The sequence below is a fragment of the Phoca vitulina genome, unplaced genomic scaffold, assembly GCF_004348235.1.
Source record: "Phoca vitulina isolate PV1807 unplaced genomic scaffold, GSC_HSeal_1.0 scaffold36, whole genome shotgun sequence".
In the NCBI taxonomy this organism is placed as follows: Eukaryota; Metazoa; Chordata; class Mammalia; order Carnivora; family Phocidae; genus Phoca; species Phoca vitulina.
Window position 1 is genome coordinate 8,378,276 of NW_022589739.1, and position 22,599 is coordinate 8,400,874.

General features: G+C 47.2%; 1 protein-coding gene across 2 annotated transcripts in view; it reads left to right on the plus strand.

Annotated features, from left to right (window-relative positions):
- The window catches only part of TRIM66 (tripartite motif containing 66), a 56,588-nt gene that overhangs the window by 4,149 nt on the left and 29,840 nt on the right, over nucleotides 1-22,599 (plus strand). The window contains exons 2-7 of one of the 2 annotated variants that reach the window (XM_032427269.1): nucleotides 2,035-2,341; nucleotides 17,912-18,012; nucleotides 19,490-19,637; nucleotides 20,503-20,635; nucleotides 20,949-21,065; nucleotides 22,342-22,456. In XM_032427269.1, coding sequence (XP_032283160.1) covers nucleotides 2,035-2,341; nucleotides 17,912-18,012; nucleotides 19,490-19,637; nucleotides 20,503-20,635; nucleotides 20,949-21,065; nucleotides 22,342-22,456 — 921 coding nt within the window. Of the gene's footprint in view, nucleotides 1-2,034; nucleotides 2,342-10,753; nucleotides 10,815-17,911; nucleotides 18,013-19,489; nucleotides 19,638-20,502; nucleotides 20,636-20,948; nucleotides 21,066-22,341; nucleotides 22,457-22,599 lie in introns of those variants that run through there. The other variant, XM_032427270.1, reaches the window with a different exon arrangement.

A 22,599-nucleotide genomic window follows, 5' to 3' on the forward strand; every position in this document is an offset into this window, starting at 1 on the left:
TCTGCATAAGTCATTGAACCAGTATTTTCCAAATGGGAAATGCTTGGTGTTATAAAATGATGCCTGGGTAAAAGAACAGTTCACAGTGCAAGATAGGCTAGTGGATTTTAATGTAACAGTAAGAAATGTTCACTGATGTAGTTTCAGATTCCACATTACAACCAACCTTTAAGAAGCTACCACTTGTAGAATCAAAGAATGTCCACAATTACCTGATAAGACTATTAAAAATAGTCTTACCTTTTCTAACTGTACAGCCCCGTGAGGCTGGATTTTCTTCATACACCATAAACAAAACGACAGAGAGTAGATTGACTGCAGAAGCAGGTATGGGATTCCAGCGGTCTCCTATTAAGACAGACATGAATGAGGTTTGCAAAAAGGAAAAATGATGTCACTCTTTTTACTGAATTTATTTTTTTGAAAATAGTTAATTTTTTCCTAAAAAGTATGTTATTTGAGTTGACATGTCATAGGTTTATTGTTTTTGAATGAATTAATAGTTTTAAGTTATCTCAGTTTTCATTTATAATATGGTAAATAGCAGTAGATAGAACCCACATAAATAAAATATCTCTGGGGTCCTGAATAATTAAAAAAATGTAAAGGAGTTCGAGACCAAAGAGTTTGATATTCTCAGAGTCTAATGAAATAAACTCAGCTACACTTGAACCTTCGAAGACAGACTACCCTTACCTCCACGGGGCTACTATGCTGCCCTCTGGGAAATAAGTGCTCTTAGAGCCCCAGACTGAATCAGAGGTGAAAGTACCTCCATTATTTTATTTAGTGACATTTTGCTGGGCCCCCAAGCAGTGGGGCATCTCCTAGCCCTGTCACTCTTTGTCCTGAATGGGTTTGGCTCTCAAAAACTACGGCCTGAAATGAAAGTTCAGTCAAATCTGCAATAATTACAGAGCTCCAGATTTGAATTAAATGATTTTTGTTTTCTTTCTTAAGTAAGTACAAATATAAAACCAGGTACACTTCTTTTGCTCTTATACAAGTATAAAACTGAATACAGTTTACAAGTTATAAAAAAAAGCAAAACAATCAAATTAACAATATTGATTTCATTTGCAGATGATGTGTTGCTAAACTGCATTGCTAGTACAATTTGAATGTGGTGTTCCCCGTGTGGCTGGGTTTGGCCAACGTCTGCCACGATGATGATGGCTTAATTTCCCCACCTCCTTCCTCTGTTCCAAGTACCATGAAACAGTCATCACCACATGCCACACTGTTCTTGAGACTTCACGTGGCAAGAATGCATCATTTACATATTAAGGCTGCCCCTTTTCTCTTCTCATTAGCCTGAGACAAACTAATACTGCATGGTGTGAATTAGCTCCTGAACTCTTAGCACTGCCTCTAAAATCTCATGGTGGTGGATAAGAATATTGATACATTAAAACCTTCTTATCAGAATGAATACTAATTAAAAAAAATTGGAGGGAACTCATGAAAATATGTGTGTGGACCTCAGCTTGAGAAATATTTCACTAGTAAGGATGTGAGTCTGATTTTGAATTTGAATTTGAACTTTGCTAATTACCATCTGTCTTTGTACAATTACCCAGTGTCTCTGAGCCTCGGTTTCCCCAGCCTGTCCCTCATGGCTTTATTTAATTTGTAAAAGTATCATAATGCCTATATCTCCAAGAGTAGTTGTGAGGACTGAGATAAAGCTTAGGAAGCACCTGGCATACACTTGGCTTTTAATACATTTCCTTCTCTTTTCCAAAATGAAATCTTGGCTCAAGCTTGTCCACTAATAAAGAGAAGCACAGGTAGACATTTTTGAAGGCAAACAAACCCTGTAAGAAACACACAGCCTAGCAGACCTCTGCAGGCTTTGCTTTCTAGGGCGGAGATCCTGGAGTCTCTCTCTCTCTGGGCTCAAGTGAGGTTGTGAGGCTGAGGCCTGCGGGCTGCAGGGCACGAGCCTCCAGCGCTCTGAGTCCTCCCTGGCCTGCCCAGGAACATCCCCCACCCAAAAGAAATGAATCCCTCTGCTTTGTGATTCACTTACAGGGAGTGGAGCTTGCTCGCTCTACTCGCTGCTTCACACCTGAGGATATCACTGGAAGAGCCCCGGGCCCAGACAGGGGCATGGGCGCCGATTCGGGCATGAGCTTTATGGGGCTGCCACTGGTTGACCAGAAACACACGAGTGGTCAGATGGAGGCCATGGTACAGACCTGCTCGGTGTGCCTACGGGACCTGGACAATGTGGGGGCCCGGTTCCTACCCGGCCAGCATTCGCTCTGTAAAGACTGCTTCCAGGGCTTGGTGCAGGAGCTGACGCAGGTGGCCAAGGTTCTCGGGACTGTCCCAGATGGTAAGTACAAAAGTACTGCCCGTTCCCCTCCTTCCACATAACCGGTCTCTTCCTGTTTCATAGGAACCGAATTTCAGGCGTAGAAAGAATCAGAATTCAAATGCCCAAGGGAGACTCATTGCCAAACACAATTCTTTGGGGAATCTGTGAGACAAAGCAATCCTCCTGATGCCTACTATATCTATTTTGTAAGCTGGGACTTGGCATGTTTGGGATTTCCTTGAGTTGGTGGCAAACTGAGAAATCTGGGAAGGTGTTGATTCAAGGTTTGGCTGACTTCCCAGATGGAGAGGACACTGTCCAGATTCACTAAACTTCCCAAGCAGAGGGAGAGTTGCTACCCCGCTAGGATTGGTCGGGAACTGACTTTGAACAGACTCACACAGACTAGTGAACCATTCACCATTTAATTTTTTTTTTAAGATTTTATTTATTTATTTGACAGAGAGACACAGCAAGAGAGGGAACACAAGCAGGGGGAGTGGGAGAGGGAGAAGCACGCTTCCCGCAGAGCAGGGAGCCCGATGCGGGGTTCGATCCTAGGACCCTGGGATCATGACCTGAGCTGAGGGCAGATGCTTAACGACTGAGCCACCCAGGCGCCCTGGAGCTTGTGTCTTGCTCCGAATATCAGGTTTCCTAGGGAGCAATCTCATTGAGGACTGTGAGTCCTTGGAGGCGTGAACCAGGTCCCTTCAGCTCAGCATTCTAGCACGGGCCTGTAACGGAGGTTCAGTCTCTGTTGAAGGAACTTGGAGAATGAGAAGGTCTAACAAGTTGAGAGCGTTTAGAAACATCATCTCTGTTTTGTTGTCTGCAGTATTATTAAAGTGATTTGTAGCCCAAGGCTAGGTGCTTTGAAGCATTATAGCAGCGCAGTTGTCTTTAGCTATGAATTTGGGGCCCTCTAAACCCTTGGGCAAGCTGTGTGACCTCCCTGGGCTCTTTTGTGAGTTTGGAGCACAGAAAAGATGATCTAGTTTGATTTTTAAAATTAATATCTGATTTTTAAATTTAAATTTAGTCCTTCCTTAAAACTTTTTAAATTATACGTCTTACTCTATTTATAAATGTAGCAAATTTTAACAACTTTAAAGGGGTTTTTATTAATATTTGAACATATTTACAAACCTAGCTAAAATTTGCTTTTATAAATTAAATGTATTTTATTTTTAAGTATTTCAGTTGCCTAGCAAATAAATGTTCCTATTTAAAGGACACTTGGAAATCTAAGTTAAATTTATAAACATGGTGAATCTTAAATATGTCTTAAAAAGTTCCAGCATTGTTGGGTGAATATCTAGACTATATAAAGACCTTCTCCAACTCAACAATAAAAAACAACCTAATTTAGAAATGGGCAAAGGACTTGAATAGACATTTCTCCAAACAAGATATACAAATGGCCAGTAAGCACACAAAAAGATGCTCAATATCACTAATCTTTAGGGAAATACAAATCAAAACCACAACAAGATACCACCTCACACCATTAGGATGGCTACTATTAAGAAAAAAGAACAGAAATACAAGTGTTGGTGAGAATGTGGAGAAATTGGAATCCTGTACACTGTTGGTGGGAATATAAAATGGTACAGCCTCTGTGGAAAACAGTACAGCCATTCCTCAAAAAATTAAAAAATAAAATTATCATATGATCCAGCAATTCTACTTCTGGGTATATCCAGAGAGAATTAAAGAATTAAGAGCAGGGACTCAAAGAGATATTTGTACACCTGTGTTCCTAGCCACATTATTTGCATGGCCAAAGGTGAAAGCAATCCAAGTGTCCATTGACAGATGAATGGATAAACAAAATGTGGTATATACATACAGTGGAATATTATTTAGCCTTAATAAGGGAGAAAATTCTGACACATGCTACAACATGAATGAACCTTGAAAACACTATGCTAAATAAAATAAGCCAGTTACAAAAAGATAAATAGTCTATGATTCTGTTTGCATGAAGTACCTAGAGTAGTCAAACTCATAGAGACAGAAAGTAGCCTGGTGGCTGCCAGGGGCTGGGGGGTAAGGGGGGGGAATGGAGAGTTGTTGTATAATGTATAGAGTTTCAGTTTTGCCCACATTTTAATTGGGGTTTTGTTGTTGTTGTTGAGTTGTAGGAGTTTTTAAAAATATATTATGGATATTAGACCCTTATCAGATACATGATTTATAAATATTTTCTCCCATTCCATGGGTTGTCTTTTTATTCTATTAATAGTGTTCTTTGATGCGCAAAAGTTTTTAATTTTGCTAAGTCCAGTTTGTCTATTTTTACTTCCATTGCCTGTGCTTTTGGTGTCCTAGCCATGAAATTATTGCCAAATCCATTGTCATGAAGCTTTTCCCCTGATTTTCTAAGTGTTTTATAGTTTTACTCTTATGTTTAAGTCTTTGATCTCATTTAGTTTTTTTAACATGAACTAATTATGCATGTATCAAGGCTTTGTATGGCTCTAAAGTCAGAAAACCAAGTCATACTAATGACAATTATTAGAACCATTGTGTTTATTCACCAAGTTATTCCGAGTGTAATGGAAAATAAAAGCATAAGCTTTGGTGTTAATGTCTGGGCATCAGAGTGTGAGTTCTAATCTGCCTGCCACTTACTAGTTGTGCAGCTTGGGCAAGTTGTCTCGCCTAGAACACGGGGATGGTGATAGTGGTAATTACCTTATAGGATTGTTAGGAAGATTAAGTGATCATGTATATGTAGAACATTCTGTACTGCTCATAGGAGATAGTAAGAAGCCAAGAAACATGAGAAAATACTATTATTTAGAACTTTTAAAACTGAAGTGGAAAAAAAATTGGTCAGATGTGAATATGCCTGATTTGGAACAAGAGAGGCAATTTCTTAAATATGTGGCATCTTATATTCTTTAGTATGTCCTATGGTCTGGCCAGGCCATTGTTACCTTCCATATTTGCATTTATGGGTGAAGAGTAGAATCAGCTTCCGTGACTACTCGGAGATTTTAGGACTCTATGCTGTGTGGGTGTTAGTTGGTTTGTCTGTCTGTGTATGTCTGTCTTCTTCACGGGTATTTGACTTCTGTGTACCAGGCTCCTTGGCATTTAGGGTACAGAGATGAAAAGACAGGGCCCTTGCCTTCAAGGAACTCCTGTTCTGTTGAAGGGCAGATAACCAGACAGATGATAATAATACGGTGTGGTATGGATGTGAAGAGAAGATTGTAAAGTTCAGGCAAAGAAGCAATACTTCTAGGAGGTTCTCCATGGACCAGGACTGGTGGATATCAGTTGCTTACTGAATGTTTTTTGGAAGAACTGAAAGAATGGTACCCAAATGAGCTGTCTTATGAAAAGGAGAGCTATCGTCTATCTCTGGCAAGTCTAGTGAGAGACCCAAGACCTGAACTTGATAGATCCATAATTTGAGAAGCCAGGCTTTGGGAGTCCGGTTCTTTGGAAAGAGCTTTTAGCACTGCCACTTTATCCAGCAGAGTAGGGGCCCAGACTTGCTAAAATGCTTATCCTATTTCTGCCAGTCTGGGGTTTTCAAAAGTAAAATATGGGAGCAGCTAGAGAAGAGATGGGTAGAAGCTAAAGAAGCTAGCATCAATGCCTCCAGGCAGATGGGCCAACAGTGCATGGGATAAGTCCACTTCTATAAATCTAGGCCTGATGGTTGCTGGGCAAAGCCGAGCATTGCTGTGTAGAATAGGCTGGGTGCCTGGGCTCAGGGCCTGTCCAGCTGATTTTCAGCTCTGATCCCTCAGGGGAGCCTCCCCAGGCCTGCACTTCTGCGCTGGTACCTGGCATGAGGGGAGACATCTGATTTAACTGGACTGGGCCTTTCATCTCTACCACCCCCCAGCCCAACACAGAACCTGACACAGGATGGGGGCTTCGGTGAATATTTATTGAACAAATGATTGAATCAGTGAAACTGCAGAGATCTCCCATGGCTCTTATATGGGAGGCAGACTGTTCTACTTGTGACACTGCCCTTTCTATTTCTCAGGTTGCAAGGGGCAAACATATTTATCAAGCACCTGCTGGTTGGCAGACACTGTACTGGGTGCTTGTGCCTGTATCATCTTTTTTAAAATCTTACAACAACCCTATAATTAGGTATTATTCCCATTTTACAGATGAAAACCCTGGGTATTATGAATATGTCATGTCTCAGGTCTAAAACAACTGTTAAGTGCCAGGTCAGGTCAAACCTGTCTTCAAAGCTTGCGATCTGCACTGTGAGCACTCTGCTCAGAGGAAGATTTCATCTGGAATCACTGAATGGATGGGGAGACTCCATGGAGAATCTTTGAGGAAAGAACCAGCACTGCAGCCCGAGTCCTCAGGTGCACATCTTTAATGCGGCCACAGCCTCACAGAGATTTTACCCCAGCAACTCTGTCACACTAGGAAATGTGTCTGTGTTAGGTCTCCGCCTCTAAGGAGACCAGCTGGGCAAGGTCTTCAAAAGCTAGTGATGGGGATCAGAGTGAAGGCAGCCATGTGCTGAGCACACAATGGCTTAGCCATGCAGCGGGACGACTGGAGCTGCGGGCTCTGTGCAGAAAGGCTGGATATGGGAAATGGGTGTACTCAGCCAACCAGAGCCAATATACGTGGGACTATTTGCTTTTCAGCCTAATTGAAAATGGTCCCAGGTCAAACTCTATCGGAGAAGTTGGCCACTGAGTGGCAAAGTGATACTTTAATGTAGCAAGCTCTGAAGGGACCTGGCTGCCTGAAACTGACATTTACTATGTGCTGCGTTTGTCTTCAAAATTCTCAGGACTCCCCTAGCTCTAGTTGTTGTTTTACTTCCTCATGTAAATAAAAGGGACATTATTTTTCCTTTTCAAATCTACTGAAAGACAAATCCTAGCTGAGAGACCTTGATTCTGATATCAAAGTTTTAGAATCTACTTGTTTAGTATCTTACTTTTCCTGTTATCGATGTGGGTGACGTGCGAGATGTGGGCAGAGCCCTGGTCTGGAAGTCACGGCCCTTGGAGCTCAGTCTGGACTCCAGCACCAATTGACTGGGCAATCCCAGGTCTTCTCTGGCTTTCAGGGCTGGACTTGAAGAGCTCTAAGAACCCCAAACAACCACCATGGCCTCATGCTTCCTGAAGCTAATGATGGGTGACAGCATGTCTCTTGTAAACTACAGATGCGGAAAGGGGGAGCAATCTCTGTCCTCAGTGGGCAGGCCTTGGGACTTTGGGAAGATCCAAAGAGAGGGAACTGATGCAAGATGCTACAACCTCAGAGTCAGAGAAAGAAATGATGATCTTAATGAGAGCTCAGGTGGAGGGGCTCTAATGGCCTGGAGTGAGGGTGGGAGGCAGGGGGCGGGTGAGGTCTCAGCTATAGGAGCCTGGAAGGCAAGGTAACTGCTGTTTGCTCAGTCCGGGTGCTGAACAGTGTCTCCAACCATCGTGGGGTCTGGTGTGGGCAGTGACTCAAGTCTCCTAGGTGGAGGACTGGCAGTTGAGCTGGACTGAGCTGGGTGTGCAGCAGGCGCAGAAGCTGGAGCTCCCAAGCCCTATCAGCACAATGGCTTTTTAGTTCATGAACAGTTTCCTCACCTTAATTGGCTCTCTAGGGCCCTGGGAGTAGCACTGGCACCTCAGAACGGTGCCTGTTACTGGGAGAACAAATCCCCTGGTACGGGGAAGGAGGCAGGCTGCGTTCTGGGGGATGTGCTAGCTGCTGCCAGCACTGCTCGGAAGGATATAGCTAGAGTAGATTTGCTGAGGCTTCCCTCAGTTCAGGGTAGCCGTGATTGATGGACAGGGTCTTGGAGGGGCCCCTTGTCTACTGGAACTCTCCCATTCAAGGGGGACCAGTCATGGTTGACTGCTGTGGAGGCTAGAGAGCAGGGAAGAGCCTTGGAGCTTATCTCTAATCCCTTACTACATAAAGGGAGCATCAGGATTCCAGAAAGCCTTAGAATTCTGCTGAATGCCAGAGTTATTACAGAGCCTGAAAAAAAATTCAGCTCCTTTGCCTGCCAACCCAGGGCTTGCCTGGACTTGAGGGCCAGTAGGAACTGCAGACCTAGAGTAGGCTGTTGCCCTTGGTTCTCCCATTGTCTCTCTGTCCGGACCCAGTTGGAAATGGGGACAGTGGTTTTGCATGGAGTATGTCAGTACAGTCCTTGGATTGACTCTTGAGATTTGAAGTGAAAGAAATAGAGGTGCCTGTCTATCAGATGAGATGAACCTAGTTCCATCCTACCTGTGCCTTCTGCATTCTGCTATGGGCTCTTTCTTGGCCCCGAAAGCTTGTTTCGCAGTCTGGTGGTCCTATGAACATGAGCTCTGAAAGCTGTGGACCACCATCTCCTGCCTCAGCCTATCACTTAGCTTTCATGCCCGTGTTCTGACTCCGGCTCAGATGGGCCACCTGGCCCTGCCCCACACTCTCTGGATCCCCTTGCCTAACCTCACTTTACCTCTTGCCTCTTGTGCGTTATGCTCTCAAATCCTCTAGCTTCAACCCTGATCACTCTCTTCTGTTGTGGGCCTGCAGCTCTAGCTACCTAAGAGGCCCTCAATTGCTTACAGTTCAGAACAGACACTTAGCATGGCCTTCAAGGCTCTTCCCGATCTGACTCCAGACTAACTTTAGAGCCTCATCTCTGTCACTCCTCTCCATGAACCAGCTTTACCAATCTTTCCCCTAGAGGCCTCACATTTTGACATCTGCAATCCTCTGTTTATGACGTTCCCTCCTCCTGGAATACCCTCTTCTTGTTCAAGTGTGCCAAATGGAAGGTTGGCTCAAGCATGACCCAGTTATCAGAACTCGAGCACACAGGGGTGGAGGTAGACCTGGAAATAAGCAGGATCCCCATTACCAGGATTGAACCCCCAAAGGTGAGGCTAGAACAATTGAAGTAGCCATTGCTTTAGGCCAGGGACCAGCAAACTTTGTCTGTAAAGGGCTAGATAGTAAATATTTTTGGCTTTGTGGGTCCTACAGGCTCTGTTACTCAGTGCCGTCACTGCAGTGCAGATAATTCGGGAATTGATGGGCATGACTGTGTTCTAGTAAAACTTTATTTATAAAAATGGGCAAGCTGTGGTTTTCTGACCCCTGGTTTAGGCTCTGCCTGGGGAAATTGGATGGATTTGAACCTGTGAGTGGCATCAAGTAGGAATATCTGTGTAGGAGCCAGACAGGGCCAGACTCTGGAAGGGAACTGCAGGGAGGGAATAGTATTAGGATGAGGCATATAGAGGCAAGGCAGGAGGAAAAGGACGGAGCTAATTTTGGCCGCAATCTAGGATTGTTCGAAGGAAGGAAGTGGGAACTCTGGAAGGGAAATTTGGGGACACATTGTGAAGGGTCATGACCAATTTCAGCTATTCTGTAGGCAGTGGGGAGACACTGGATATTTTTGGTCAGTGGAATACAATCAGATCTGTATTTTTGGAAAGTTATTCCGGCTTAGTGAGAAGAATGACTGGAGGAGACAAGACTGGATGCAGAAAGCCCTGCTGGGCGGTCCCTGCAGTTGTCCTGGCCATTGCTTCCAGCTTACTGGTCCTTGAGCCAGTGCTGGTCTGAATGCTTAAGAATCACTGGGGTAACTTGCCAACAATATAGATTCTTGGTCCCACACCCACACCTGAGAGATTTGAATTTGGTAGATTCAGGATTTCTAACAGACCCTCCAGATTGGTGAATCACTGGTCCAGCAAAGCAGGATGCAGCCTGACCTAAAGAGGCTATGGATGCCAGAGAAAGTAGGGCACATGTGAGACGGGGTTTGGCAACCACTCTCCCACCCTCTCCCTGCTCTTACCTCTGGTTCTGACAGCCCTCCATTTGACTCCTTATTCTTCACACACCACCACTCCCTCCCACATCCTTTTTTGCTCATGCCCTATTGGTTCTCTTTGAAACAACTCTTCTGTCCCTTTCTTTCCATTGCTACCCTTGTTCGGAATCCCACTACTGCTAAACAGGACAAGTTCTCCCTGACTCCCCAGTCCCCTGTTCATCAAGATAATCATAAAGCCCAGCTCTGTCCCTCTCCAGAGCCTCTGCTTTTAGGATAAATGTCAAGTTCCTTAGCTTAGCATTCAGGGCCCTTCAGGGAGCTTACTCTCCTGCCAGTCTTTCCAAGCATATTCCCTGCCATTCCCCACCCATGCTTTTGCAATTTTCCTGTGCTCTGTGCTTTTACAATTCTCCTGTACTTGTAGTTTTGCCCGCTCCTAATGTCTTCCCTCCAACTCGACCCTGCTTTTCCTTTCCTTTTCTCTCCCCGCTTGTGTTCGACTGTATCTCCCCGGGGTGGGGGCAGGGAGGGTAGAGTTATCTGCCAAGGGACACCTCCAGGACCTTTGTGCATCATAAATGTGTGTCTTCCCCATCCAAGTCCTAATCCTCCACTTGTGACGGACAATTGGTCACTATGGCAACTGACTGTGACGTCACAGAATAAGGACTTCAGGTGAAGTGGCAGGAGCAGGTGAGTGTGTAGGAGATAGATTTTAATGTCTGTCGAAGGTCTCCCCCCCCCACACCCTCCTTCCGTGCCGGGGGCACGGAGGGCTATCTCGGGCTCCTGCTGATTTTTAAAATGATGCGGTGAGAGCGTGTGCCTGGCATCTGCGTGCTGCAGCAGTGTGGGGCTGACAGAGTGTGTCAACTTGAGCTCTGGGTGTGCAGACACCGCGCTGCTGCGTGAGCCTGTTATTCCGTTCTGGATTGCTATTTTGATACCCAGATTGCATCATTCTTCCTACGTATAAACAGGGGGTCCCCAGGGCCCTGCAGCTACTCACTTCTCCACCAACACTGTTGTTGTGATGAGCTCTATTTAAATGAGCTGCCGGATCGCGGCAGATTCCAGCCATACATGAGCACTGTCATTTTGGGGAACATGGAGGGCTGAAGGATTTTTGGATCGAGTCCTAAAAGGCTGAGAGTGATGGCCTCCTGAGCCGTGCAGAGGGCGGCAGAGCTAGTTCCTGAAAGTTGAAAATCTCGTTTTCTTCCTTCTGAGCTTCTATTCCAAGGCACCCAGAGGATTAGGAAGGAGATGCAGCTAGGAAGAGAGTCGCCTCTTTGAGGTCTCCCTCTTGCTGTTCAGTTTGGGAAATTGCTGCAGAGCCTTCGAGATAAACAGGAACAGGAGGAGTCAACCAACCTTTTCTTGCAGGAGCGTCTCAGGTGAGCTGGAGAAATGCAGCCCTGGCTGAGGATGCATCAGAGAAAGGAGAGGACCCAGGGTGCTCCCCTTACCCCACCCAGGACCCAGTTTCCCAAGGGTTAGGCCTGCAGCCCAGTCGGCTGCAGCACGCAGGGTGGGTGTGCCCAGGCACTTGGTGAGCGCGGTCCTCTGGGACCTGTGGTGGTCTCACCTGTCGCTCTTCTGACTTCTCTCCCAGGTGTTGCTCTCATCACAAGGCAGCAGGGCCACGGGTAAGCCTGCTGGCAGCCAGGGGCAGGAGCAGCAGTCCCCGTGGGATCGAAGTCTGTCTTTCTAGCAGGGACTAGGCATCTCGGGAGTGGGTGCAGTGTGTTTCTAGATGGGGGTGCTCCTTTGAGTTACGGGCTAGAGGAAGGCTGCAGGGGCTTGTGTGGTGGGGGGCTTAGCTGGTGCCTAGTACCTTGGGCTACCCTCGGGTGGGAGGGCAGGAGTGGGTAGTGAGGATGGCCAACATGCCAGAGGATACCACCAGAGGGTTTTTTTTTTTTTCTCCTTGCCTAGTGACTGACAGAGGCATAAGGAGGTAGAATGTCTTACTCGTGGTTACAGAGGTGGGTAATCAGGGACTGCTCAGTGGTTCGAGGAAGTACCTATATTTTATAAGGGCTCCGTGGCTTTCAGCTAAGTCCCTCCCTCTCTCTGAGCCTCCATGTCACCATCTGTATGGTGAGGGATCTGGCTACATGCAAAAAGCTAGGTCTGTCCAGCTTTGGTTCTACAGGTGAGACCTGGCAGGGAGCGTCAGGCTGCTTCCGAGGATGCCACTGCTCTGTGGGAGTCAGAGCTTGGGCCCCAGCTGTAAAGTTCCTTGGAGTCATGGACAGGAGCTGTAGAATGAAGGGCTCCTTAACCCTTGGTGGGCTGCGTAGCACCGGGCTCAGGCTTATGGGTCTGGGGTTTATGTGTCCCTACCTGGTGGGCTGAGCTGACCCAATGCTAGCTTTCTTAAACCTTGGGATTTCTCTCCCAGCCTAGGCCCCTGGTCCCCAGGTTGCCTTGGTGCTGCTGTCCATGTCTGAAGGGTGGATTACCCAGTCTTGACCCCCCCCCCCTTTGCTGCCCCACTAAGTCCTGAGCTCAGCACACTCTAGGCCCCAGCAGCAGTGGTTGTAGTGCCAAAGCTCAGGCGGCCTCCCAAGCCCATAGATTGTGGGTCCTTCAGTGGAGCTGGGAGTTAGGGGAGGCAGGATGTGTCCCCCAACTCACCACCAATCCCCAGGGTACCCAGGTATCAGGACACCCTGCTGTCTGTCAGGAATCTGCCCTCTTCCCTTCCCTGCCAGAGGGGAGATACATCACAGCTGCATTCAGTATGTTTCCTAACTTTGAGGAGCCTCTTTAAAACTGGGTGATCCAGCCCTTCTCAGCTGCATGGTACGGGGAAAGAGCTATCAGGCTCAGGTACAGGGGCAGGGGATGCTCTGAGGTGCTGGTTCTCAGACATGGTTGTATATTGTAATCACCTGGGGAATTTTAACAAATACTTATGCCTGCATTCCACCTCCTAAAACTTCAATTTAGTTGATATGGACTGGACATCAGGATGTTTAAAGTGCCCCATAGGATTCAAATATGTAACAAAGTTTGAGAACCACTGGTTCTATAATATGAAACTATCCCCAGATTTATTACCAGGTGGAAAAATCTTCTTCACGTACCTTTCCTCAAAGATCGTATTTCTTAAAACTTGAAGCACAGATGGGGCTGGCTCCCAGCTCCTTCCTTCTGGATTCCCATAATCCAAAGCTGGGTTCAGGTCATCATTAGAGTCTCATCATTATTATGGAATATTTTACTTATAATAAAATTATCAAATTAATTAAAACAAAGCTACCTTGTTTACACTTGAATTAGAGAGCTATAGCATAATGGAAAGGGCTGGATTTTAGAATCAGAAAGACTTGGATTCCAATCATAGCTCTGCCCCTGTTTTGTATGATCTTTGCCAGGTGGCAACTTCTTAGAGTCTCAGTCTCCCCAGCTATGAAATGGGGATAATGCCTGCCTCTCAGAGGTGATTTGACGATTGAATGAAATAACACACATAAAGGTCTGGTGCAGGGACTGGTGGTAAGAGAATCATCTGCCCCACGCCTCCCAGGGACCAGAGTGCTCACTCTTATGACAGGCAGACTGAATACCCTGGGCTTTCAGAGCTTCTCTCCCAGGCCCCTAGATCCCCAGGAGAACTCTGGTGCCTGTGACTTCTTCATCTGGGAGGCAGAAGCCCCACTTCCTATAGGGATGGTTGTGTGTGGCCTTTGGGTCCTGGCTCTACATTGCTCAGAATTGATATTCCTGTGTATGAAATAAAAGCTTAAGGCTATTATTTGAATAATCCAAATAGAGAAAGGGAAGTGTATATAAATATTTTATGTAATATGTGATTTAAATATGTATTAATAACTAAGTATTAAATATTAAGCGTTAAATATCATAAGCAGATGTTTGGTTATTTTATATATACATCTGCAGCCGTACGGGTTCATGTATCCCAGTTATCTCAAATAAAACTTTGGGGGCAGGGCGCCTGGGTGGCTCAGTCGTTAAGTGTCTGCCTTCAGCTCAGGTCATGATCTCAGGGTCCTGGGATCGAGCCCCACGTCGGGCTCCCAGCTCAGCGGAGAGCCTGCTTCTCTCTCGCCCTCTGCCTGCTGCTCTGCCTACTTGTACTCTCTATCTCTCTGTCAAATAAATAAAAAAATCTTAAAAAAAAACAAACTTTGGGGGCACTTGGGTGGCTCAGTCAGTTGAGCATCTGACTCTTGAGCTCAGCTCAGGTCTTAATCTCAGGGTCGAGAGTTCAAGCCCCGCATTGGGCTCCACACTGGGTGTGGAGCCTGATAAAAAATAAAAAATTTAAAAATTAAAAAAAAATTTTGTTTTGGTATTCACGTTGAAGAATGAGGAACCCTCTTGAAACAAAAGCTCAAAGTTAACACAGCTTGTTGGGGGTTAGGGACCTTCTGAAGGAAGATAAGAATTTCTGGACAAAGATGCTGTGACCCGGGGCACCTGGGTGGTGCAGCTGGTTAAGCTTCCAACTCTTGGTTTCAGCTCAGGTCATGATCTCAGGGTTGTGAGACTGAGCCCCATGTCAGGCTCCGTGCTGAGCACAGAGTCTGCTTGAGAGTCTCTCTCCTCCCTCTGCCCCTCCAGCTTATGTGTGCACCCCCCCCCAACATAAATAAATCTTAAAAAAAAAAAAAAAAAGGTTTTGTGACCCAAAGAGAGCCCATGTCCTCTGTGTCCACTGTGGGCCCCACAGCCTCCCTGGGACCTGCTCGTATCACTGCCATGGTGCCCCAGCTCTGCTGTTTGCCGCAGCTGCCCCACTTCAGTGGGATGAGCTTTGAGATGTAGGCCTCTCCTAAGCCATAAGCCTGTCCCCTGACTTGCTCACAAAGGTGATACGCAGGTCACTGTTTGGCTCTCTGCCCCATCCAGTCTTGCCCAGGGGAATATTTCTGATGCTTGGGTGCAGGAAGCAGAGGAAGAGGGTTGGATAAACTACAATTCCCTGCTATTCCTATTCCCTTCATTTTAAGGATGTAGAAAGTAAGGTTCAGGGGGAAAGGGATCACTTACCTGAGGTTACACAGATAGTGCCAGCCCTGGGCCTGGAACCCACATCTCCCAGTACACAGCCTTTCCCAAGCACCTCTGCTCTGCATTGGACCTGATTCTTTATCATCCTGGCTGGCTTTTTTTCTCATCACCCTGAAAGCTTCCAGATGACTTCTTACTACTTTCAGTGGCTGTGAGTGCAAGGAATACGCACGGGATACCCAAACCCAAAAGAAATAAAATTGTCCAATCTGCTAAAAATCACGCAGTATCCTTTAGTGCCAATTGTGGATTATTTTTGTATGCAGACATATGAACAGATAGTTAAAATGCAATGTGATATTTGTCATACTAGAAGGACGTTCAGGGTGCTGTGGGAACCCAGAAGAGGGAATAATTAACTCATCCTGAGGGAAATCAACCCTGCTTCTCCGAGGTAGAACATTCAAACAGGTTTGAAAGGATGAATAGGAGTTTATCTGAAAAGGAGGGGAGAGGGAACAGCGTTAGGCAGAGGTTTGATATTCAGAAGACAGCAGAGATAGTTGCCCTGGCAAGGACACAGGGTGTGTGGCAGGTGAAGTGGAAGATGAGACTAGAGAGAGGTAAGGCCAGCTTGGAAGGGGCTGTGAGCACCAAGATGAGGACTTTGGCATTTAAGGCCAGGGGCAGTGGAGGATTTGCTATGAGGCCTTGTCTGATCTCTTCAGTTATTTCTCTTTTTTCATGATGCTAATGAGACTGATGTTTGGGCATCTGCTGCCAGGGGCTTAGAAGCCTTGTGGAAATCATTTTCAACAAATAGAGCAGCATTTCTGAATTGAGGGTAGATGAGGAGGGTCTCCCCGGGACGAGCCAAGGGGAAGGGAGGGACAGTCACCTGATTCCCCAGGGAAGAGCATTTTTCTTCACCTCTGGCCACTGTTCTTGACAGGCAGGAGACTATCTAGGAGATGGCTCTGTGAAGGCTGGGGAGAGTTTCTTCAGTGGGGAGGTTAAGGGAGGGGTAGGGGAGAAAGAGTATTGAATTATTACTTTGCATGATGTGGATTTTGATTTTTGCAGGATAGATCAGTTAGCTTTTGCTGCATTATGAGACACTCAAGAATTAGTAGTTAACAAAAACTGTATTTTATTGATGAGTCTGTAGGTCAGCAATTTGGACTGGGACTCTCCAGGTGGTTCTTCAGGGCTTGGCTAGGCTTGGCTGGGCTTGGCTAACCTCGGCTGTGTTCACTCCTGTGTCTGTGTTCAGCTGGCGAGTCAGTTGGGGCTAACTGGTTTATGAGTGAGCCCTTGAGACAACCAAGGCATTGGTCTGCCTGGTCTCTCATCTTACAGCAGATCTGACCTGGGGTTGTCCATGTGGACAATCTTAGAGTTCTGAGAGCAGAGCAGAGTCATACAAAGCCACTTGAGGTCTAGGCTTGGAACTTGTTCAGGCTCACTTCTGCGGTGCTCTGTTGGCCAGAGCAGGTCACGAAGGCCGCCTAGCTTCCCAGGGTGGAGGATAGACCCCACCTTTTAATGGCTAGGATTGGACGAGCATGGATGCAGGGGCAGAAGAACTTATGGCCATATTTTCGCTTGACCTCTCCGGCTCTGACTTTGATCACCTGGGAGAATTGATAATTGAGGTCCTGGCCTTGCCCTGAATGGGATATGAGAAATCTTTTGAATTCAGTCAACATTTGTGGAGGATCAGGTGCTTTCTCAAGTATTACAGAATTTAAACCTCGAGGCAACTCTTCTTTTCCCTTCCTATTTTACATCTGAAGAAACTGGAGCACAGAGGAGCTAAGTGAGATTAACTAACTTGCCCAACCAAGGTCACTCGTTGGTAAACCTGGTATTTAGACTTTGGTTGGTCTGACTGCAACTGCCATTGTATCATTTCGATGATATGGGGCCGAGAAGATTGTGGTGGTTGTGCTGCATTCGCTACCATAGCCACCGCTTTCCAGGTGGCCCTCATGCCTGGGTACAGGCACCTGACCCTACTCAGGAGCCTCATTTCCTTGCATGCAGTGGGTTTCCTGCTCTTGAGGTGGCCCAGAGAGCACTCTCGTCTCCATGATGCTTATATAGTCCTGGTACCCCCTATGCTGAGGAAAGTGTTGGAGACAGTTACATTTCTCTAGGGAAAGGGGGTAGGACAAGATGTTCATGTTCACAGGTGAGAGATACACATGTGCAGTGCATGCAACATGGCTGGATGGAGAAGGCCCAGCGAAAACTCTCTGAGCCCCATGGGCAGACTGATTGGTATTGGTGGTAGTAAGAGAAAAATACCTCCTAGATGAGCAGGCAGGGAGGCCTTGCTATCTCTGGGGAGAGCTTGCTCGAAGCTCTAGCTATGAGATCTTTAAAGTTGTTCTGCTGTGTGGGAACCTTAGTGGCTAGATCTATGCCCTGGGCTAAACCGAAACCCTGGAACTTAGGCAGTAACGGGAGCTGGGCTCTCAGAGCTGGGGAATGAGGAGTGGGAGCAGCAGGAAGGCACCCAGTTATCAGAACCAGAACAGGGCTGGGCCTGTGATAGAATAGCTTGTGAGGAGGGCAGGAAGGTAGGACCAGCGAGGAGGTCTGTAGGGCTGGCCCCTACTGGGATGGTCATGTCCAGAGTACCCAGATGGTAAGTGCAGGCCATGACATCAAATGTAGTTCATTTTGGCATAAGTGGTATTGGCCTATACCTTGGTGTTGTGTATTAAAAAGCGTCATGTCTAGGCCTTATGTATAATCTGCCGTATTGCCCTGACTCTGCTTTTTTGCCCCTCTCCCAGAACTCATCTCCTGTCCTGGGTGTAAGCGAGTATACCTTACCAGGGATGTAACTGAACATTTTTTTCTGTGCGTTTCTACTGGGCGATCCAAGATGGCCAGGGTAAGTCCGGACAAGTAAAGAAATAGCTGATCCTTTTCAGAAATCTTTGGGGCCCCTGTTCATAAATTCACCTGTTCACCCATCACTTCCTTTGACTTGTTCTCCCCCATCAATTTGCCTAATCAACCATCCATCCACCCATCCATCCACCCATCCACCCATCCATCCACCCATCCATTCATCCACACACCCACCCATCCACCCCTCCATCCATCCATCCACCCTTCCTTCTATCCACAGAGTATCAAAATATTTGAGTTGGGGAAAGTAAAATGGGGGTATTTTTTCTCTCTCTTACAGCTCTTACTGGAAAATATTAGTACTGAGCTTTTATTTCCATTTTTTCTCCCCCTGAGTTGAAACTTAAACACCAGCTTAACTAAATGGGTTCATCAATTTTGCCCGTATTTAGCAACTAATACCTTCTTCCTGAGTTTCTAAAATTTCACATCACTTACCGACTAGCACCTCCTATTCCTCTCTCCTCTGGGGTACCCTTGCCACTGCATTTGATCCACTTGGCCAATCTACTTACTTGATCCTGTATCTAATTCTTATTGAATGTCTGGTACATGCTGGGCCCTGGGCTAGGTGCTAGGGAGATGGACACCCATGTTCTTAACTCTCAAGGAATTCATAGTTTAATTAGTAAAACTTGTATTTCTCTTCTTTTTCCCCCATTGTGGGTTTGTCAGATGCCAGCACGAGGGCACTGTCAGAATCCACGTCATTTTGACGGCCTGTATTATTCAGGCCCAGACAGGCCAACTTTTTCCAAATCTCCTTTTTTACTCATGTTTTTACATCAGCCCTGCAAGATATTTGCTGACCGAATGAATGAACATCTGGTCTAGGAGAGGACTAGGTTCTCTTGGGCGCAGCAAGCCCCAGCTGTGGAAGCATGGCTCTGAGAGTTGGTCTGTACTTGTTCTTTCTCGGCCGTATGTGACCATCTCTCTGTGTACTCCCACAACTGTGGCTGCCCCCTTTTTGCAGGCACACGGAATTTTCTGTTTTGCCTGTGCTCTCCCATCTCACTCTCTCGTCTGCCTGGCAGACTTCTACTTGTCATTCCCTATCCAATCAGAAGTCACCTCCTCATGAAATTAGTTCCTGGCACCTCCAAGGCTGAGCCCCTGGGAAACCCCACTTTGCTTCCTTAGCACTTGCTGTGGCCTTTTATCACAGCATCTCCCACTGACCGTGACCGGCCGCCACCCCATGCGGGGAGCCCCCCTTTGCCTTACTTACTCGGGTGTCCTCATCTGCAGCATGGGACTTGGGGGGCATAGCCCCTGAGGCCCCTCTTGTTTTAGCTGCAGAGGCTGCTTTGCTTCACAAGCCGCCATGCGGCTCTCCAGAATTGACTGCCCTCCAGGGAACAGCCCTCCAGGCTCCCAGCCCCTCACAGAGGCCGCCCCCCCACCTCGCCCTGGAGGAGGATCGGATCAGTAACCGCAGACCCCTGTGCTTGCAGAACTGCTCCGAGTGCAAGGAGAAGAGGGTGGCGCACATCCTGTGCACCTACTGCAACCGCTGGCTGTGCAGCTCGTGCACCGAGGAGCACCGGCACAGCCCTGCCCCCGGCGGCCCGCTCTTTTCCCGGGCCCACAAGGGACCGCCAGGTAGCTCTCCCTGCAGTCCTCGCTGGCTCACGTGCCCCGAAGCAGCGCCCCGACTGCAAACTTCTGGAGAGCGGCTCTTTCTCACCTTGTTTCCCTACTGGGGGTGCGGGTACAGGGTGGCCTCCCAGCCTTTCCCAGAGGACAAGTTCATGCTGGGCTCTCCCTTGGGGAGGGGAGGGAGGGGGAGGGGGGTTGTGAGCAAGATGTGCGGGGAGGAGTAGTCATGAATTATCACGGGAGCTAGCTGAGTTCCCTACTTTCACCTCCATTTAGAGCAGTCATGCCTCACTTCTGTTTAGTGACTTGCCTAATTAAACAGCCCAGATCAGGGCTTATCCATTTGTCTATCCAGTGCCGCTTGTTTTAAATGACAGTCTCCTTGACCGTCTTTGCCCAAGGTCTTTGAACTGTGGGAGGGGTTTTACCTTTGTGACACCCACAGGAACCGGAGTTAATGATCCATGTGATCTGGCCTGGAGCCCCCCCCCCACCCCATTCCACCCCCACCAGCATCCTGGTGAATGAAGAGGTTTAGGTTGAATTTTAGAGGATTCATCACTCTGCAGGAGATCCATGTGCTGCAGCAGCAAGCACCTTCCTCAGCCGTAGGCAGGCAGTGGGGTGCCTGGGGCTGGGCGATGTGTGATTTCTGCACAGCTGGGCAAATCCTGCCCGGCTCAGCTCGCATTCTTCCTTGGGCTCCTAAAACCTCACTGGCCCAGAGGGAGGCCTCTCCTGTCTGCACCACCTTCCCTCCAAACTCTGGGTCTCCCCTGTGTCCGTTGAGGGTGAGGGCTGCTCAGTGGAGCTTACCTGAGAGTCTTCCCCAGCAAGAGAAGCCCACTTTGTCTATCTTCTCTGGCAGGAGTGAGTGGTGGTTCCGGAGACTTCGCCTTGTACTGTCCTCTACACACACAGGAAGTGCTCAAGCTATTCTGCGAGACCTGTGATGTGCTCACGTGCCATAGCTGCCTCATGGTGGATCACAAGGAACACAGGTGTGGCTGCCTGGCTGCCCAAAGGGGGCTCAGGAGGTCTCTGGGCTCCGCTAGCCCTGGGCTCCCAGTGTGTCATGTCAAAATGTTCTCCCTGCTTATGCCAGTCTGGGGCCCTGAGGCCGAAGTTTTTCCTCTGCTTCTGCTGTGGGCCTTCTCTGGAGAAGGCTCGAAGGGCCAAGACTCAGCACTTTCCCTAGATGTAATCCTAGCTTCTGTGGGCCTGGCTGAGACAATGCACAGTGGGGGTTCTTGCTTGGCTGGGATGCTCAGAAGACTCGGCCCTCTTCAGCTTTTTCTCTGTCTCCTTCTTTAGGTGCAGACATCTTGAAGAAGTTTTGCAAAACCAGAGGATGCTTCTAGAAAGTGTGACTACACAGGTGGCTCATAAGAAATCTAGTCTACAGACATCTGCAAAACAAATTGAGGACAGGTAACACACACTAGCCCCTTGCCAATGCTGGAAATGCTACGTTTCCTGACCTCCTGGATCCTGATACCAGGCTATCAGATGTAGTACTTATGAAGAATGCAGGAGGTTAAGCAGATGTGGGCATATGTCCCAGAAGGCATATGTCTTGGAACTTAGAGGTCTTGTGGCCACTGAAAGGGCTTTGGGTCATCACTTGGTAGATGGAACCAAGCTCAGTCAGGATGATCAGTGTGAGTTTGGGCCTAAGCACATGCCTTCTGAACGTGGCCATGACATAGCCAGAGGTAGGTCCTCGAGAATGAGGGCATAAAGCAGATTCTGGGTTTATCATGAGGATGCAGTAAGTCAGTGGCAATCTGCCCTTTATCCACCCTTTCCCAGTGTGTTCTGTATAAATCTACAAGTGATATGGAACCATTGATATTTAATGTGGGAAAAGGAATTAGTAGGTACTAAGAGCTCATCATGTGGTGGGCACTGGGTAGGGCATCTACATGCATGATTTTGTACAATTCTTATAATTCTTTGAGTTGGATTATCTCCATTGTACTGGTGAGGAGACTGAGGTTCAGAGAGGGCAGGTGATTTGTCTGAGATCACACAGCTAGTCAGTGACTGAACTGGATTTGGAAGCCAGATCTGTGTGACTTCAAAGCCCATGTTCTTTTTTAAAAAAAACTTTACTGATATAAGTTATATACCATAACATTGCCCTTGTAAAATGTACAATTCAGTGGTTTTCAGTATATTCACAGAGTTGTGTAAATCAGTATTACTGTTTACTTTCAGAACACTTTATCACTCCCAAAAGACAACTGATACACCTTAGTAGTCCATTCCCCATTCCCCACAATATCCCCAGCCCTTGGCAACCATTAGTCCACTTTCTGTCTCTGCCCATACTGTTTTTACTGCATGGCATTGTTTAATGGATATCCACCTTTTTAACACAACAGATGACATGACTCACTCTCTCTGTGCCATCTCCAATGTTGTGTAACCAGTGAGCTGCTGGGTTGACCTGGGTGTGGACCTGAGCTTTACCTAGAGAAAACCTGGTTGAGTTTCAGGCCGTTGGCCCACTTAGATCGAGTGGGCTGGGTTGTATCAAGGTTAGGGTGGTGGAGGAAGGTTCTCATTTCTTTATATTTGGTGCCTGCTGGGCCCTGATCTTCATAGGCAGCCTCTAAGTTGTTGGCTGTTATGTTTTCTCTCTCTAGGCTCTCATAGGCCTGGAGGGAGGAGCTCACCATGCTCTGTCCTGTTCTGTTTATAGGATTTTTGAGGTGAAGCATCAACACAGGAAGGTGGAAAACCAAATCAAAATGGCCAAGATGGTTCTGATGAATGAGCTGAACAAACAGGCCAATGGGCTCATAGAGGAGTTGGAGGTATATGAGGACAGATGGGTCACATGGATGGGCTGGTGTTCTCCCTAGGTCAAAAACCAGGCACATATCAAACTAGTCCCAGGGCTCCAAGATGCCTGAGCTGGATTCGGATGTGCAGTTTGCATAGCTCTCTACTGTTCCCT